The sequence below is a fragment of the Orbicella faveolata genome, unplaced genomic scaffold, assembly GCF_042242905.1.
Source record: "Orbicella faveolata isolate gen_17 unplaced genomic scaffold, um_ofav_v1 contig_13, whole genome shotgun sequence".
NCBI lineage: Eukaryota > Metazoa > Cnidaria > Anthozoa > Scleractinia > Merulinidae > Orbicella > Orbicella faveolata.
Genome location: NW_028301540.1, coordinates 3,187,453 through 3,204,952, shown reverse-complemented (window position 1 = coordinate 3,204,952; position 17,500 = coordinate 3,187,453). Strand labels below are relative to the sequence as shown.

The window sequence follows — 17,500 nt, the reverse complement described above, 5'->3', positions numbered from 1 at the left end:
AGCAAAGAACCTTTGATATTGTCAAACAAATATCCACTTTATGAAGGAAGAGAAATGATCTTTGTTCCAAATTCTTAATTTCCATACGATTTTGAGCGAACCTAAAGAAACGTTTATCGCGGAGGAGATCCCTAGGTTTCCACTGAAAGCGTCTAACAGCTAGAAGCATTGGTACCTTCCATTCTAGGTTACCTGAAAAGGACTGGTACCCATTTCTACAACTAGGTGCAGAAAGGCACTATGGGAGTCATAATACGAGAAAAATAAATACAAGAAAAATTGCTTTAATAAAGGAAATGGCAATATATCTGTCACCTTATTTGTACCATTCCTAGCTCCATTGCCATCCGCGTAAACCGTATTTAACACCTCCGTAAGCGCACTGCTCGTTGACACAGGACTTTCACTCCGAAAAGCGATTTCATCGATATCGTCAGTGATTGTTCTTGTGTTCAGCACAGGACCACTGTAGGAATTAAAACGCACGTGGACCACAGGACCACTTCCATAGCTCACAACAGCCACGTGAGTGCCTCCTTCACGGATATCGAATGCGGCGACGAATTGCTTCGCGAAATCTTTCGCCTCATTAAACTGTTCTTCACCGATCTGCGCTGAATTCTCCATTACTATTGTCAAGTCAAACTGTTTGTTACAAACTGAAATATAGCAAACAAAAAATGGTCATTTTAGTCTTAGCTTTCGAAAAAAAATCGCAAAACAAAAAACCAGAAGTCAAGGATTACGGTAGGGTGTGAAGGTTTGTCTTAAAAACTGGACCCCTAAATTACAAAGTAACTGACTGGAATCTGCGAAAATTGTACACCTAGTCAAATGTTAACCACTCATTTCTTGCCGAAACAGCAATCAGACAGCGCACATGCAGTTTCTACCAACAGTGTTCCAAAGTGACGCCGCTGTGGAAATAAACATTTGTCTCAAATTATGAGCTCCTCTAGTTTCAAGTCCAAAAATAGCCATTTACAATAATATGAAAGTTTTGTGCCGTGAAAAGATTTACAAACTTTGCAATTAGGATTGTGTTTTTTATTATTTGACCTCTGCGTCACAAAGAGTACGTACAATTACTGAGCAGTAACCATAACGAGAATCAAGGCCTCGACAAAACCTCAGCCACATTCTTAACATTATATTCTCGAGAACAGCAGAAACGCAAGGTGATTACCATTCTGTGGGTCGGTGCAGACTTGAAAACAGCCTGACAGCGGATCCAAACAGCACTTGGACTCCCCGGGACAGTCCCAGTCATAAGTCTCAGCGGCGCCACCTCCGTTTGCAGACAGACCACACAGAGTCGTCTCCTCAGGGTCGGGCTCTGCGGCCCGGCATAACAGTGGGTCCGGTGGCGCATCAACAGGCGGACATTTCCCAGGCTTCTCTAGAAGGAGAGTCAAGAGGTAAAATACATTACTTGCCAAAATTTTCGGACGTTAAAATTTCGGATGCCTTATCTCGGACGTTTAATCTTCTACACTTTTTAGCTCATTTCGGAAAAACTTTGGACAAAATTATCGGACACTTAGAAATATAGCTAGCGTAAATTTACGCCTACAAACATGTTTTAGACTGAAACAACATCTGTGAAAATGATATGTTTTTACTGCACCATCAAGATTTTTGCAGAAAAACCGACGAAATTTTCAGCCAGAGTTCGCTCCATAAAGGAAACTAGCCACTTTGAAACTGTTTATAGGCTTTTAAAATTTAAACTGTACTGTAAATATTTCGGACGCTGCTCGGTAAGAAGATTGGCAGAAGGCGGTGGGCTTTCATCAGAGCAGCTGAAAGTAAAAGTTATTCACCCCGGCCGTCGGAAAAAAGCGGTGAGTTAAGCGTGGTAAAATGAGATAGTTTAACACAACCTTTTCGCTCAGAAGGTGACAACAAATACAAGGAAATGTCTTTAGCCGAGCGCTGGTAAAACATGTTCCAGTTCTCATGCACGTGATGCTGTAGTATGCTTTCGTTCTCTTCATTCTTAAGTCATCTATAATACCTTCGTCGGGGGCCATTATTATTTTTTTTTAACGCCGTACTTCTTTAAGTAGCACCGTTAATGAGGTGCATATAGCCTACATGCTCTGAGCGACCGATCAAAAGGCATTTTATAAAAAATCTGCAAGAAAAAGAAAGGTCAATTCATTTTCGTGAAAGGACTTACCTGAACACATCTTTCGGGACAGATCTTTTAACACCAAGTCGCCTAGTTTACCTGGTTCTTCTGCTTTGTAGATAAAACGTCTATCGCCAGCTAGTTTTTGCATAAACTCCTCAGGGACATCACGATTGGTTCCTATGGCAACAATGGTGACGCCTAAGTCCCGTAGCTGTTTACCAGCGCCCTCGAGAACACTGAAATTGGCCGTCGACTCATCTGAGCTAACAAATAAAAGGTATCGAGGGTGTCCATGTCGCATTCCACCTTGTAAACTAAATATCTCATCTTTGATCGTTTCTAGTGCAATGTCGACCCTACGCTCAGAGTCGACGCGTTTCCCCATGTTATCTATGAGGATTTCCAGCTGGATTTGGTCGCGGTACTTGCGAAAGTCTGTAAGCACGTTGGCACTAGCACCGTATTCTAGTAAAGAAAAGCGAATCTCCGGGCTGGGAAACCGTCGGACAAGTTGCTTAAGGAAACGTTTGGTGTTGTCGAAGTCGCTGGTTGTTAGGGAGTCTGAGTTGTCAACAGCAATGGCAATATCCACTGGAACAAAGCAGTCTGTTGAAAGGAAAAATTTTTTTTTTTTTAAAGGGTCATGCACAGAAAAATCACGAAAGTTGTCACTTCATCATGATATGATCAGGTGCTTAGCAACTTGGAGACGAACTGGGGGTCAGTCCAGTCTCAGAGACCGGTTTCGCCATCAACTGGTTATTGTTCCCAAGATCGATTTAACAAATGCTTTGACATGCACATAGTCTCACTTACGTGAATATTAATACAGAACATTTTTATTTAGATAGCAAAAACCTGACAGATCGGATGGTCAGTTGCTTGATGAGGCATTTAAAAGTTAAAAGTTATTCGACGTTTCGACGCATCGAGCATCATTATCAAGAATGAAAATTCGTTAAATGTCAAAGGTAAGTTTTGAATATCATTTAGACGGCATTCCTGGGTACGTGATCATGCCAAAATGTTAATAGATATAGCTTCGCGCGAACCGTCATCATCATCATCATAACTTATTGGGAAGTAAATGACTTACTACTGATTCGACCGAAACACGTTCGCCCGCCACAGTTGTCTACACAACACAATGGCGTTTGTCCACCATCAAGCATACAATCGGCATCCACGTCACATTCGTTCTCAGAACGTTCTGGACAGCTCAGCGGAGGAGGAGGAAGAAGCGGGCACTTGCCAACTTTACCTACAAGGACCAAAACGTGCTTAACAGTATGCGACCCTAAGGCAGCTTTATAATTCTTATTCTTAGTTAAGTTTGATCTAGTTCAAGGTTTTTTTAATAGTTTCGTGAATTTGCGGTTCCTTACGTCCATCAACTGTTGATGTTCACTTTTTTATCTTCCTTTAAGGCTTGCTTGTTTGCTCGCTTTTTTTAGCTCGTTTCATTGCTTATTTGCTTATACGTTTTGTTTCCTTATCTGTTTGTTTGTTTGTTTTCTTGATTTTCTTTTTTTTTGTTTGTATATTTGTTTGTTTGCGTGCTTGTTTACTTGTTCCCTTCTTTGTTTGTTTGTTTGTTTGTTTGTCTGTTTTGTTTTATTGCTTGTTTGCCTGTTTGTTTGAGTTATGATATATCAGTTCCACAGCAAACATGTTGCTTCTGCTTAACTTTGCGGCAACGGAACGTTTCGTTGAACAAAAGATCTTGCGATCTGTTCTATCATTTCAACAGCGATATTTCTCATTTCTTACAGAAGAAACTAAAAATCATTCAAGCAAAAATAAAGAAGGTAAAATTCGATCCCCTCTCTACTCCTCAAATGGTTTAACTTATGGTTTTTTACCGTTGTCGAAAATTACCACTAAAAAAACTAGTTCACGACAAAAATGAAAAGTATTCTTTACCACACAAATTACCTTTACAAATCACCTCTGCAACGTCTCTACTCTTTGTACTAAGATCATTGGGATTTGGAACGTTGTAAAAGAACTTTGACGGCGGTTGTGTTGAGGCGAGCTCGTAAAGGTTCTGATTAATACTTCCACCAACTCCAACAGTAAGCAGCCTCACTCCCAGGCTCTTCAGTCTGGCTGCGGCAGATAGCACCTTCTGTTGACTGCTTACAGAGCCTTCTGGGACGATAAGTATAAATGCTTTGGGTTTGGACTGCCGTACACCGCCATAGATGCTGAAGGTGAAGCGAAAAGCTTCATCCAATGCAGAAACCACATTAACTTCCCTGCCTTGCTGTGTCAACTTATTTGTGAAGTCTTCCAGAACATCTTTTGAACTCAGCTGATCAATCTTCAGAGTTGTCGATGCAGATCCACTATAAGTGACGAAACCCACGTGTACCTTCATGGGACTCACATCGAATGATTCGATAACCTGGCTCACAAAACTTTTGATGCTCTCAAACTGATTGGGTCGAATGGTCTGCGAAGTTGGAATTCCAAATACGACATCAACAGGTTCAGAGCAAGCTAAAAGAAATTGCATTTTGTTTTAGGTACAGTGGAACCCCGTTAATACGGTCACCAACGGGCCATGAAAATTTGGCCCTATTAACTGACGGGATGGCTGTATTAACGGGGTGGCCGTATTAATGATTAATAATCATGACTGATCAAAACTGAGTAACGTCTTAACAGATATATAACAATTGCACTTCTAAGCAACTTTTCTTTACTGATAAGCATGAGAATGTAGATACAATTAGTAAACAAATTGAAACTTCAATCAGTACATACAATATTAACAACGGAGAAATGAACATAATTGGTTTAAGTGGCCGCATAAACGGGGTAAAATTACAAAGGATTATATAGGTTGGGATTTCAGAATGTGGCCGCCGGTCGAATTAACGGGGTGGCCGCAGTAACGGGGTTTTTCTTAAAAGAAACTGTATGGGCTTTTCGCCGGGACCAAACGAAGTGGCTGTAATAACGAGATAACCGTATTAACAAGGAGACCGTAAGGCGGGCTTCAACTGTAGTCGCAAAGCATCTAACCTCTCTCATTTCAGCGTCACCTTTGTTGTCATAACCACCATGTGAATAAGTCACAGTGATAGTGAAATTAACAAATAATGAATTGGGGTAAAGAGATTGATATTCGAGCTTAAATAAAGTTTATGTATGTATGTATGTATGTATGTATGTATGTATGTATGTATGTATGTATGTATGTATGTATGTATGTATGTATGTATGTATGTATGTATGTATGTATGTATGTATGTATGTATGTATGTATGTATGGCGTAAAGAACTAAAAACTTCGCCGTTGTGGTTCCTTTCTCTGTGACACAGAATTTGGTCATTTCACATTGATGTTAGCAAACGATTACTACGGAAATTCTAGCGCGCACTTGCAGTTAGCAATGTAGTGGACATTGCTAACTAAAGCTTTTGTCTGCAACGTTCTCGTCCCCGCTCTAATAGGGAGTTTAACTGAAAAGCGAGAAGGAGTAAGAAAAGGTTTCGTAAGCAGCGGAAGGCACTTCTTTATCAGGACATAGTTATTAGAGGGAATGATTAAGAAGCCCGGTCAACATCAAAAAAGCAAACAAACAGGCTAAGATTTATGTTGGAAGGTCCTTGACCCAGCACATCTTTTGTTTTATGCTCTTAGACTATAAAAGAATTGCATAATCGCAATGCTTCTTCTGGTTAGTTGTATGAGCACACATGACCACCAGTTGTATTTTGCCAGGTTTTGTGCAGGGTTAAGCCTCCAAAATAGCCAACAAAAACATTGAACAAAGATCTTTGCCACGTTTCAAAACCATTTTCCTCCATTAACTACGGCCAGTAGAACTAGTTGCAAGAGTGATTTCTAGCTCACCTAGGCACTCGCGCGTAGTAAGGTCTCCCACCACATCCAGTATCTGATCGAATACTTCGGCGACGTACAGATTACTTTCGTCGGAAGCTATGTTCAACAGCTGAAATGGGTTAACGTTATTTCCGATTCCAAACGCCAGGACCTCAATGCCTTTGTCGTGTAACAGTCCTGCTGCACGAATTAGATTTTCCTCTGCTTCATTTGGACTGGGCTCTGGAGTTTGAGTACCGTCTGTTAACACCAGGGCCATCTACAACGATCAAAATTTCCATGTTAGTGAAGGAGCAAAAAAAAAAACTGTACAATATTTAGAGGGAAGGCCACATCAGCCTTAGCTGGTCCTCTATCCAGGTCGAATTGGAATTTAGAGATGATGTTTTTTTTTGTGGAGGGAGGAAAACCCGCGTACCCGAAGGAAAACCCTCGGAGCAAGGCAAGAACCAACAACAAACTCCACGCCATTAGGCAAAGGAAAATCACCTCGCCATTAGGCAAAGAAGGCTCTTGTGTTACTCTGGTAGCCTGTGTACTGACAATGTATAGATTACAAGCATTTTCCCTCTTTTCATCAGAACCGCTAGAAGAACTTCCAGTGCTTTATCACTGATAAATCGAGGGTAAAATGCTTAGGACAAGACGATAGAAGGTTCTTGGGGTAACGCAGTCTAGCTAAAACACCCATGGTAAGACCAGTTGCATTTACCGTACCCAAATTCGCCAAAGAATCTGACCATATGCGTTCACTAATTTAACATCACAGGATATAAGCACAGAAAACAAGGCTTTTGATTGGCTAACTGCGAATGTAGAAACGGGAATCCTAGTAATTAGGGACTGACGAAAATATCCCTTGGAAATATGGTTCACCTGTTTGACGCCTGGCCTCATACCAGCTTCCGGGGTGAAAATTTCCTGAAACGCCAAGATTAATGCTTTGTCAATGAATGTTTGCCCTCCAGACTGAATTATTTCCTCCACTTTTCGCTTGACATTCACAGCATTGAGTTGTGCATCAGTAAAGTCGTTAAATCTGAGATACACTTTGGGTTCGCTACTGTACTCAAGCAGGGCGAAGTGGCTTCCACTAGGGGAAACATCAAAGGCGCTGATGGTTCTCTTGACAAATTCTTTGATCCGGCCCCAGTTTGTTCTGGAGATGCTTCCTGAGCCATCCAAAATGAAGGCAAAATCCACGGAAACAGGACAGGAGGCTACGAAGTTGAAACAAAAGCATGGCTTAACCCTTTGAACTGTGCATTGATAGCTTTTTGACCTACGTAAAAATGTTACAGTACAACCTTTCACATTTTCTTTTTCCTGCAAAACTAGAAGCTGCGCTCATTTGCTACTTTTAAATTTTGTCATCGTCAAATAAGAAGACAGTCAGACAACACTTAAATTATAAAATTTCTTGAATGCAGCTCCCGTCAATTACATTTCTAGAATACTTGTTGCGCAAACTTGCACCTATGCTTCAATCCCTATCTTGTTTGTTTGCTTGCTTGTTTTATTTTTGCCATTTCTAAATATATTTACAAAATATTAATCTATAAGGCAAAAGCCCAGGGAAGTTAATAACGCTTATGTAAAAGACTACCTAAAGATACCTATGGCCTATATGCGTGGATTGATGTTATATGAATTGAAGTTTCATACTTTGTGGTTCAGGTTCTATGCACAACAGTTGACAAGCCTCGTCGTCGAAAGGTGAGGGGCAACACTTGCGGCCAGCGGAACATTCCTGGTCTGACAGGCACTCATTGTCTACATCCATTGGACACTCCGCACCGTATTTGTTCACTTTAGGACACACAGTGTTCTCTGTAAAGAAAGAAACGAGGTTCACTAGATAGGTCTGCCGGTTCATTTGTTTGTTTGCTTGTTTGTTTTTTTGTGATTAACAATTAGATTATGAGCTCGAGATTTCTATGAGGTGATAGTTGATCAGGCCGAAAGCCGAATCAGCTATTACCTTGTAGCAATCGAGAGCGAATAATCTAATTGTGTTCATAGAATCCTTACTGATAAATAACGACAAATATGACAAATAACTGTTTACAATTACTTCTCGACGTATTTTTATTTAACTTTGCGCCTTAGAAAGATCGCCCGGATCATTTTTTCAATAATTTCAAGTTTGTTAAAGTCAAGAAACAGTTAATGTCCTTCGTTTAGTCTTCTCAGGAATTTAATTATCCATTTGCATCAAAACGTTCCTTCAAAACTTTGGAGAAACGAAAAAAACGTCGCCATTTCGTGGACAACCTCCAGCCACTGCACACTAATGGCTGATAGTGTACGTTCACTCTGCCAATCAAATTGCAGCATTTGCATTGGTGTTCTAATACATGATTGCAAAGAAGCTTGTTTATTAGATGGGAGATAACGAGAGCGGATTCACGGCAAAGAACCAAAGCAGTGGTGACCATTTGTCAATTTGACACTGTTTATTGTTAATGATTGAGCAGTTGTTTCTGGTTTTAAAAAGCGATGTCGTTATTAAATGTGCACAGTTTACATGTAAGGTTTGATTTCCTTGAAATAACAACGTAAAAATATACCACAACTCAGCAAGGTGCTCGTACACTGGCCATGGGATGAAAACTGAGGGTTTTCTTCTTACAGCCCTCGTTGAAGTGAGGGTCAGCTGGTATGTTCTTCTTGTATGCATAATTTATATTCCTCATAGATGAGGATCATGTTTGAAAATATAATGGTCGCTCCGTGTTAAATAATCCAGTTTTGCTCTTTAATGAGTAGTAAAGAGTGACTTAGAACTGAGGCTAACGAACTTGTAAACCTTCTACCAATTGATTGCTGTGTTTTCATAGTTGTTTGTTAATTTCTGTTTAGCAGTTGGTGGAATCTGTTTTTTCACCAAAAACAGGTGGTAAATCTGTTAAGAAGAGGCATCGAGAACTGGTTCTAAATTTCCCTTTTCCACCCTCACGGTTGGGATATTTGGGGGGGGGGGGGGGGGGAAGTAGGAAAGGATGACAACAACAAAATCACAGTCCATGGAATTAAAAGCTTGAGTCGCGTTCCACGAGTAGTAAATAGTTATGGTTACTTAACAGCTCTCAGCTGTTTAGCCCGTAACGTTACAAGAGGTGAAGATACTCCGTCTGTTTTTCGCGCCCTAGAAAATGAGTCACTCGCGGCTTGACTTTCAGTAGCGTGACATAAGCGTGACGCCGCGTCAAACAAAGCGTATTTTATTTGTTTGGTTTAAAAAAATAGCGTCTCTGGATGTCTCGCATTTGAGAACTTTAGCAGCTTAGAGCACTCATAAATGCGAAAAATTGGTCATCTGTATGAGCAAGTTGTTTATTTAATTTCTGCAACGCAGGAACGAAGACGACAATCGAGCCGTTGTTGTGTTGAGCCTGGTGTACGATCCATTGGAAATAAAACAAGACCGCAGCATGTGCGTAATGCTCCATTACTAAGACGTATGGAAAAAGGATGGTAAACTTCAATGTTGCAAGTGCTGATCGCTGAGTATTTTCCAGTGAAAGGGGAATTTCACACGCTACACATAATCTCTCACAGACGCTTTACTACAACATTACACCCGCAGATTATGAAATAATTATAATTCAAAATGCCAACAGAATTCGTACCTAGGAGCTTAAAGCCTTCGTTGTTGTGTAGAAAACTAAAATGGCCTTATTATGTCTTTTGTATGACCCCAAAATTCACAAATACTCTCGTGAGATTCAAACAGTGACATTATTTTACAGTCGTGAATATTACTACTTACGGGTGTGTAATCCTTCCATAATCAGACCAAAGATAAATACCGAGGTCAAAGCCTTCCAGAGCGTCATGTTGCTAGGATGCTTGGGGAAGGCCAAGCGATATGATCAGGGTATTTCACAAAGCATTCCTCATTCACGGCTGAACTCAAACTGGAACCACAGATTGAGACCGTGAGAGCAGAAGAGCTGTCTTTGTGACGACACATGACACCGTGACTGGCCTTATTCCGACACCTCAGGTAATCGGTTTCAAATTTCCTAATTCGTCTGGTAATGTTTCGGTTTCGTGGGCGCGTGGCGCGATAATCGTGATTGGCACGATGCCGGATGACAGGCGTGCGTGATGACGCGAGTCTTCGCACGCTAAATCACAGAAGAGTGGAACCGAATTTTACCAAATAGAAGATGGCGTTCAATTTTTTTTCTAAGAAAATTGTAATAATGCACGCTTGTGTACGCACGGGACGAACGCGAGTGCACTTAGCAGTTTTTCTACACCTTAATAGTGTATTATTTTCTTAGAAAACATGGGAACGGCATCTTGTATTTAGTTAAGACAGTTTAGACTATAGCATGAAAAATTAAATATATTTACATCTGAGATGGGGTGGTGAATGCTCTGGCATCACCACATCCGGGACGTATCATACGTGATCTATAATTTCCAGCCGTTCATCTATTTAACAATTACATTATGAGATCGAGAATGCTAACGCGTGAATATAACGCGTGAATCACGCGTAGAAATCGAAAGGGAATAGTCTAATTGTTTCGGTATAAATTTTCTTGTCACAGACACTTCGAAGACGCAAAGAAGCGGCCGCAATTTTGTAGCTATTCTGTTAACAACCGCACACTGCTAAGACTACTCATCATCTACTAAACAATTAGATTACGAGGTCGAGATTTCTATCGCGTGATAGTTAACAAGGGCGCAGCCCGAGTCAACCATCACGCATAGAAATCGAGAGCGAATAATGTAATGGTTTTAGTCAGTATAAATTTACTAGTCGTTCAAAACGTTATCTAACTTTTCTTCACAGACACTTCGAAAGCGCCAAGAACCGGCCGTCATTTTGTTAACAAGGGCACACAGCTACGCTACTCACTATCTATCACAGAATAGATAGTGAGTAACGTAGCCATTCAGAGAACGGCATTCGTGATAGAATGCTAGTAGATTTATACCAAAACAGAATAAATAGTGAGTAGCGTAGCCAATGAAAGAACTGCATTCGTGAAAGTACGCTTGCAGATTTATACTAAAAAAATAATGCGTGCTCAGCTCCAATAGCGGGTGTATAGCAGAGTTTATTTTAATTCGCTTTGTTCTTCTTGTGCTTGGGTAAACTACAAGGGACAGGTTTGGTGACAATAAAATGACCTCATTAAATTTCTAAACCTCTCATCCAAAATCGCCATCATGGGCTTTTTCAATTTTCTCCTTCAAAACTGGAAGAAAATCGCCGAAAATAGATTTTGAAAAGTCCATAAGCGATAATTTAAAACTGCTAAAACATTTCGGCCTTCGGCAGCTTAAAAAAATATCATAAGCAGCTAATAAATCTCTATTTTTAGAAAGATAACGATGTTTTTTTTATTGATTTTCTTTTTATAATTCTTAAGGCATGTCGCGATGTGACTGCCAGGGAAGTATACACGATTAACTATAATTCCACACAAAAAGAAGGCGTGAAAAAAAATAACATTACTGAAATTGACGTGATTGTTGATCCCAGTCAATAGTCTCCCGTGAGTGTGAGTTAGTGAGGCAGAATGAAGGATATCAAAACAATCTGTAGAAAAAGATTTGCGGTGAGGTCAATTTAGGAAGAGCAGCTTACAAAATAAGATTGCCATGTCACCTTGACATGCCATAGTGTTTCTCAAAATTTATTTTATAAACAAGTCTCAGTCGAAGTTTGAAATTAGTCGCTGTTATTTTGAATAGTTTTAATCGACAAGTGCGAAATCAGAAAACCATATCGTTTTGAATTATTCTGTGAGGTGACGAGTCAATCGCATGTCCGTCTTGACATGTGAATTATGATGTCAAATAAGTCAGATAACTCTTGCCGCGGTGGGTATTTTTTAATAATCAAGAGTTTTATCTTTCGAGAAACCTGACAAACAGCATCCGCTAAACAGCACCTTCTGCAAAGTATCTCTGGTCTGGATGTTTGTTGTTTTGAAAAGAGTTGTAGCAGATTTAGTTGTTGAGGATGCTTTGCTACAAATTGCTTGTTTTCTGTAGTGCGTTATTGTGGATGGAATCAAGAATTTGGGCTCAAGAAGGTGAGTTTTGGAAAGCATTTCTACCGTGGTTCTCTCATGAGCGACCGTGAGAGTTATACAGATCATACCCTCGAAGGTCAGAAATAGCATTTACTGAAAGAACACATGTGAACTATATTACGGCCAAGAACAGGAAATCGTCTTCAGCTGTGATCTGCCATATAAAATGGTTCGTAGTTTTCGTGCGTGAGTAGTCAGTTTTAGCCTATTTTTGTTTTGCTCATCAAGTCAATTCCTATCAGTATTTATTAGCAATACTGACACGCACTTTTGTTGTTGGAGGAACACGAAAATCACTGACATGCAACTATCACTCACAAGCTAAGAGCGAGTGTTCGCCCAACGTGGTCTAGTTTTCTTTACCTGCAGGGCTAGACAGAAATGCGTGGTCCATTGCTCTTATGAAATAATAATAGGACGTTTTTAACAACAATACACGTCAGTTAACAGTCTTCAGACATATCACACAGTTACTAGCTTAAATTTATATACTTTCGATTAGCTATTTTCAGTGGGATACCTCTAAGAAGCCATTTGGACTATGAGAGAGGGCAAACACTACTGGATGGGAGAAATTTATACTTTCTCCACGTTCTGGTTTTAGGAAATGCTCAGAAATTCGGAAAACAAACAAAGATTGTTTTATACATCAAACGTAGTTTTCATGCTTTGTTAGCTTTTGTTGTCAGGAAAATATAAAGCACCTTTATCTTCTTCGGTTTCTCAGTGGCAAGTCAATGTGAACTTTACTTTTCTCCTGACTCCTCTGGAATGCTAGCAGTAGATAGTTATCGCTTTTAACTTAACTGGAACGAGCGGCCTATGGCCAAAGCTAAAGAAAAGATACAATCTGACTACATGCTGCTAAATGTTGTTGTCTGCGGATCTTCGAAGACCTGGTCGAAGATTAAACGTCTATATAGTGTTTCCATGATTGCTGACATTGTCTTTGCATGATAAGAAAGATACAGTGAGGACATTTACAACGTGCTTCTTGGCGAGGTTAGGAACGCGCATGCTTACCCTATGTTAACAGGCGCATGATGCACTGTGGGAGTCGCGGCCAGTTTTGGTCATCGACGTCATCCTCCCAGTCGTTCTTTTACTTCTTTTGAAAAAAAAACAGTGCTATGCTACGAAACGAACAGATCTACATGAAGCTGGTCTATAGCACATTTTCAGTTGTCTTAGTTATTTCCAAATAACCTCTGAGTGTAACTGATCCCACCCTTCTCAATAGACGGACAAGGAGGTTAAGAATAGAGTATACTAAATTAAAATTCTTATAAAAAACGATTTCGAAAAACATTTAAGCAGAAAAATTAACGTAAGTAAAATAACATGACGTTTCGACAACTTCATGTCATCTTTGTCGAAACTTCATGTTACTTTACTTACGTTAATTTTCCTGCCTAAATTAAAATTGGAATAAAAACTAATAATGACGATCTTTTCTTTGTCTGTTTGTTTTGTTTGTTTGTTTGTTTGTTTGTTTGTTTGTTTGGTAACTCGCCTCCCACGAATGTGTCCCGGGTTCAATTCCCGGACCTGGTGTCATATGTGGGTTGAGTTTGTTGTTGGTTCTCTTCCTTGCTCCGAGGGGTTTTTCTCCGGGTACTCCTGATTTCCCCTCCCCTCAAAAACCAACATTTCCAAATTGCAATTCGATCCGGATTATTGTCAAGCATTTTATCACGAGCCTCTGGCTCGGGTGATTGCGCAAGCACTCCCTGTGTTTGACATTAAATTTCCATTTCCATTTTTTTTTTTTACTTATGTTACTTTCTTACAGAGATTCTCTGTAGCCAGCCCACAGACCTTGGTATTATCCTGGATTCTTCTGATGGCATTGGTAGCAATTGGTTCAAGGTTTGTTCTGCTCAAGGTCACTTACACACAAAACTATTACTTCCTGCTGTACTGAAAGTCATCTAGCTGTAAATGAGAGTAAATCCTAACGTTGTTCTCTTTGAGCAGTTGGTTCTTTTAGTAGCAGTTATTGGTCTTATTAAAGTAAAGTAGCTGGAATAGCCTGGAATAGCTTTACTTATTGCGGACTTGTACAATAAAGGGATTGTTGTTGTTGTTTATTATTATTGTGTTGTTGTCACTCAGGCTCACATGTATAGGCGCATTAGCCTCTTCCCAGTTCTCCGTGGCGCCTCCTGGTCTATGATCAGTTGCATAAACTACACTCTGTTCTTCAGTGTTAATTATTCCAGTCTCTGTCATCCCAGGTAGTGGACTTCGCCAAAGCTCTGGTGGCTTTTTTCAACGTAGGTCCAAAACGTAGTCGTGTCGGCATTATCACGTATGGCACTGAAGCAGAGCTAGCTTTGGACTTCAACACTTTTCAAGGTGATAATCTCTCCTCTGAAGATGTGCAAGGCTTAATTGCAAATCTGGTGCCGCGAGGAGGAGATCGCTTCATAGACAAGGCTTTATCACTGGCAAATGAACAGCTGTTCACTGTGGAGGCGGGGATGAGAGTAAATAATAATGAATCTAACAAGGTGACATGTATTTGCGTTTTGATGTTCTCTGTTTGCAAATATACATAATCGAGCCTCTGAGTCACTCTTTTACCAGTTCGTAATGTCATTATCGTTTTGCAGTGAAATAAAATTAAACAGTACATTTTAGGCTTATTCACAAAAACACGCTGAAATCACTTGAATCAAACCCAAATCAACGTAGCAGAATTTTCTTTACGTCATTGTCGAACATCAGTTAATTTAGTAGCCGAGTTTTCTGCGGCTTGGATCAGTTATATTAGACGCGACTGGAAAGTTACCAACAAAAAATCCCCGGGATGGACTCACATGAAAAAAGAAGGAGTGCTGTTCGTACCATTTAGGGTGTTCAGCCTCAAAAGCTCCACAGCGGGAGCTTAGGGTATTGAGCCGGAAAAAAATCTCACAGGAGAAATATGTTGTTTCAGAATTGGTACTTCTTAGGAGTGAAAAACATTTCAAACCACGCCCACAAAACAGAATCTTGGTACCTCTTAGGGGTTCTTTTCAAAATTTCTCACGAGCATCCCCGTCCTTTTTATTTATATGGGAGCTCTTCCCCGGGCAAAAAGGCTTGGTGATAGTTTCGTTTTTTACTCTGTCCATTACGGCTGTATTCTAACTTGAATGCAGAAGAAATGAAGAGAAGAAATCTTTTTATAATCAGCAAATAATAAATGGTCATTTAATAGTGTCGTACCTTTTCTATATATTTCGGTCGCCTTCACTATGCTGCCAACCAAAATGTGATTAAGTTATTTTCTTTTAATTATATTTCCAGGCTTTAATTCTGTTAACGACTGGAAAACAAACCAAAGACCGAGGCCGTTTCACGCCATTAAGGGAAGCATCCCAGCCTATCAGAGACAAGGGAGTCAAGATCTACGTTGTGGGACTTGGTTCTGATGACGATATTGACGTCAATGAGCTGATACAAATCGCAGGCACGCAAGAGAACGTGGTTACCGCTGATGTCTTTGGAGAACTTGTTGCGCTAGCAGAGGAAGTATCAAAAGTCGTTTGTGGTAAGGAAATACAACTAAACCTGTAACCATTGTGGCTTAGAAGGAGTAGGATCTATAGACTTTAAAAGTCTATAACGCTTTCACCTTTATATAAATACTGGAACAAAATATCGCTCCTACCTTTTGAGACCGCCGTTGTTTTATATTTTATGACAAGTGTCTTGTAAAGGAGCTACGTCACGATTTGCGGATCTTGCAAAGTTTAGCCTAAACTTTTCGAGTTAGTCGTTTGTAATCCACATCAATCTTCTCCGTCCTTAACCATTGTTGTTCCTTTATGGTTTATCAATGTCTCTTTGGTGTTTTTCTATCTTAGTGAACTACTATTTTAAGGTGTCCTTCAGTTTAACTTTGTATGTGGCCAAATACAAAATAACTCAAGGTACCATGACTGAGCTCCTTTAAAATCCAACCTTGTGTTCTGAATACTCAAGAAGCGTCTGCTTGACTTGACTATAAAGAGTGTCTATTTTGAGTATGACGGTATAGTTTTATCATTTAAAAGAATTTTATTCCTCGGTGCTTATTTCAGTTTACTTATTTCTTTCTAACAGGGATCAAGAATTTTGAGGTGAATGAAATAGTCACGACCTGTGTTGTTTATTGTTGTCTAATTTGATCGCGTGAAGTTATGATATGAAAGGCAACATATCAAAGCCAATAACACGCTGCTAATGACATGCGGGTTACTGGCCTTGACAAACACCATTCACGTCCATTTCTCAAAGAGAAATAGACGTGTCTATGGTGGTGGAACGAAAAATCAGGAAATGTTTATTCGTCTATTTGTTTGGTTGTTCGTTAACTGATTTGCCGATTGGCTGATATGTTGGATACTTGCTTGTTTGTTGTTTGTTTAAAAAATGAACGTGAAAGGAGACAGTGACAACTGCCAAGAAGACGAAGTTGAAGAACTGCAGATTTTTTTTTCGGTGAGTAAATTTAATTTCCTTTGGCTGATAACTCAGCGTTTATCGTTCGTTTGTTTGTTTGTTTGTTTGTTTGTTTGTTTGTATGTTTGTTTTTTCCCCTCAACAGCGTGATAGACTGAATACAGGAGTTCTCTTAATATCTTTTTCTTTGAACCTGCTCCCTAGGTTACACTATAAACGATTGCATGTTTTCCAGTGAAATGTTTGACCCCCCAGTTTATCATATCAACTCTGGCTTCAGATACACAAGATGGAAAATTTAGCGTTTTATGGGAATCGAAAAAAAAATGAAAACTTCAGCTTTTCGTTTTCATGTGGATGGAAAACATTTTGAAAACGGAGCTTTTCGAAAACGATGGCGACACGTTAATTATGTGGTATTCCGGACCGAGTCCTCAAACACAAATCCAAAATGGCAGGTGATTGTTGCGTTTTTAAATTTCTCCGGCGTAGTATGGACGGAAAACGTTTGATGGGTTTTCAGAGTGAAACCCCCGTTTTCAAATTTCTCCGGCGTAGTACAGTGTGGACGGGACCTTAATCTTCAAAGAGCGAGGATATTGTGTATCGCTCAACATTGTTCTCCTCAAATATTAAAATAAATTCAATTTTCGATGTCGCATCATCTGCACTGCTCTTGCAAACTGTCCCCGCCACAACATGGAAATAAACCAATATCCGCTATGTGTGCACCAGATGTCAGCACTGTCCCTTCAACGTGCGTCCTATGCGTACACACGAAGGGGTTTCTCCCCGCTTCGCGTTTTCGTAACGCGTCTGCTCCCCCGGTGTGTACCGAGCTAAAAGAAGGAGACTGGCGGAGAGCTAGCCAAATGAGCCAGTTGGGGGGAGGCTAACGAGTGGCTCGGACGGTCTGTCGGAAGGAAACTCCTCTTTTTGGTCTCTTTAGTATTTAATATATTGCGGTATTGATATTTGATAGATATCCATCAAAATCTGACAACAGATGTT

The 17,500-nt window shown here is 40.0% G+C and overlaps 2 protein-coding genes across 3 annotated transcripts in view; one reads left to right on the top strand and one right to left on the bottom strand.

Annotated features, from left to right (window-relative positions):
• Positions 1 to 9,987, bottom strand: part of LOC110069273 (uncharacterized) — a 44,662-nt gene extending 34,675 nt beyond the window's left edge. The window contains exons 1-9 of one of the 2 annotated variants that reach the window (XR_016205845.1): positions 9,766 to 9,987; positions 7,659 to 7,823; positions 6,870 to 7,213; positions 6,003 to 6,252; positions 4,073 to 4,639; positions 3,234 to 3,398; positions 2,183 to 2,743; positions 1,187 to 1,399; positions 316 to 659 (exon numbers count right to left, since the gene is read on the bottom strand). Coding sequence is in view for 1 of the 2 variants with exons in the window: in XM_089284082.1 (XP_089140208.1) it covers positions 316 to 659; positions 1,187 to 1,399; positions 2,183 to 2,743; positions 3,234 to 3,398; positions 4,073 to 4,639; positions 6,003 to 6,252; positions 6,870 to 7,213; positions 7,659 to 7,823; positions 9,766 to 9,832 (2,676 nt within the window). In the remaining variant the exon portion in view is untranslated. The remainder of the gene's footprint in view (positions 1 to 315; positions 660 to 1,186; positions 1,400 to 2,182; positions 2,744 to 3,233; positions 3,399 to 4,072; positions 4,640 to 6,002; positions 6,253 to 6,869; positions 7,214 to 7,658; positions 7,824 to 9,765) is intronic. The other variant, XM_089284082.1, reaches the window with a different exon arrangement.
• A 1,779-nt stretch (positions 9,988 to 11,766) lies between these two features.
• On the top strand, positions 11,767 to 16,822 carry LOC110069248 (von Willebrand factor A domain-containing protein 2-like). The gene is made up of 6 exons (XM_089284089.1): positions 11,767 to 12,058; positions 13,851 to 13,927; positions 14,296 to 14,571; positions 15,353 to 15,596; positions 16,151 to 16,167; positions 16,473 to 16,822. The coding sequence occupies exons 1-6, from the start codon at positions 11,986 to 11,988 to the stop codon at positions 16,530 to 16,532; spliced, it is 747 nt and encodes a 248-aa protein (XP_089140215.1). The 5' UTR covers positions 11,767 to 11,985; the 3' UTR covers positions 16,533 to 16,822.
• Positions 16,823 to 17,500: the final 678 nt, after the last annotated feature.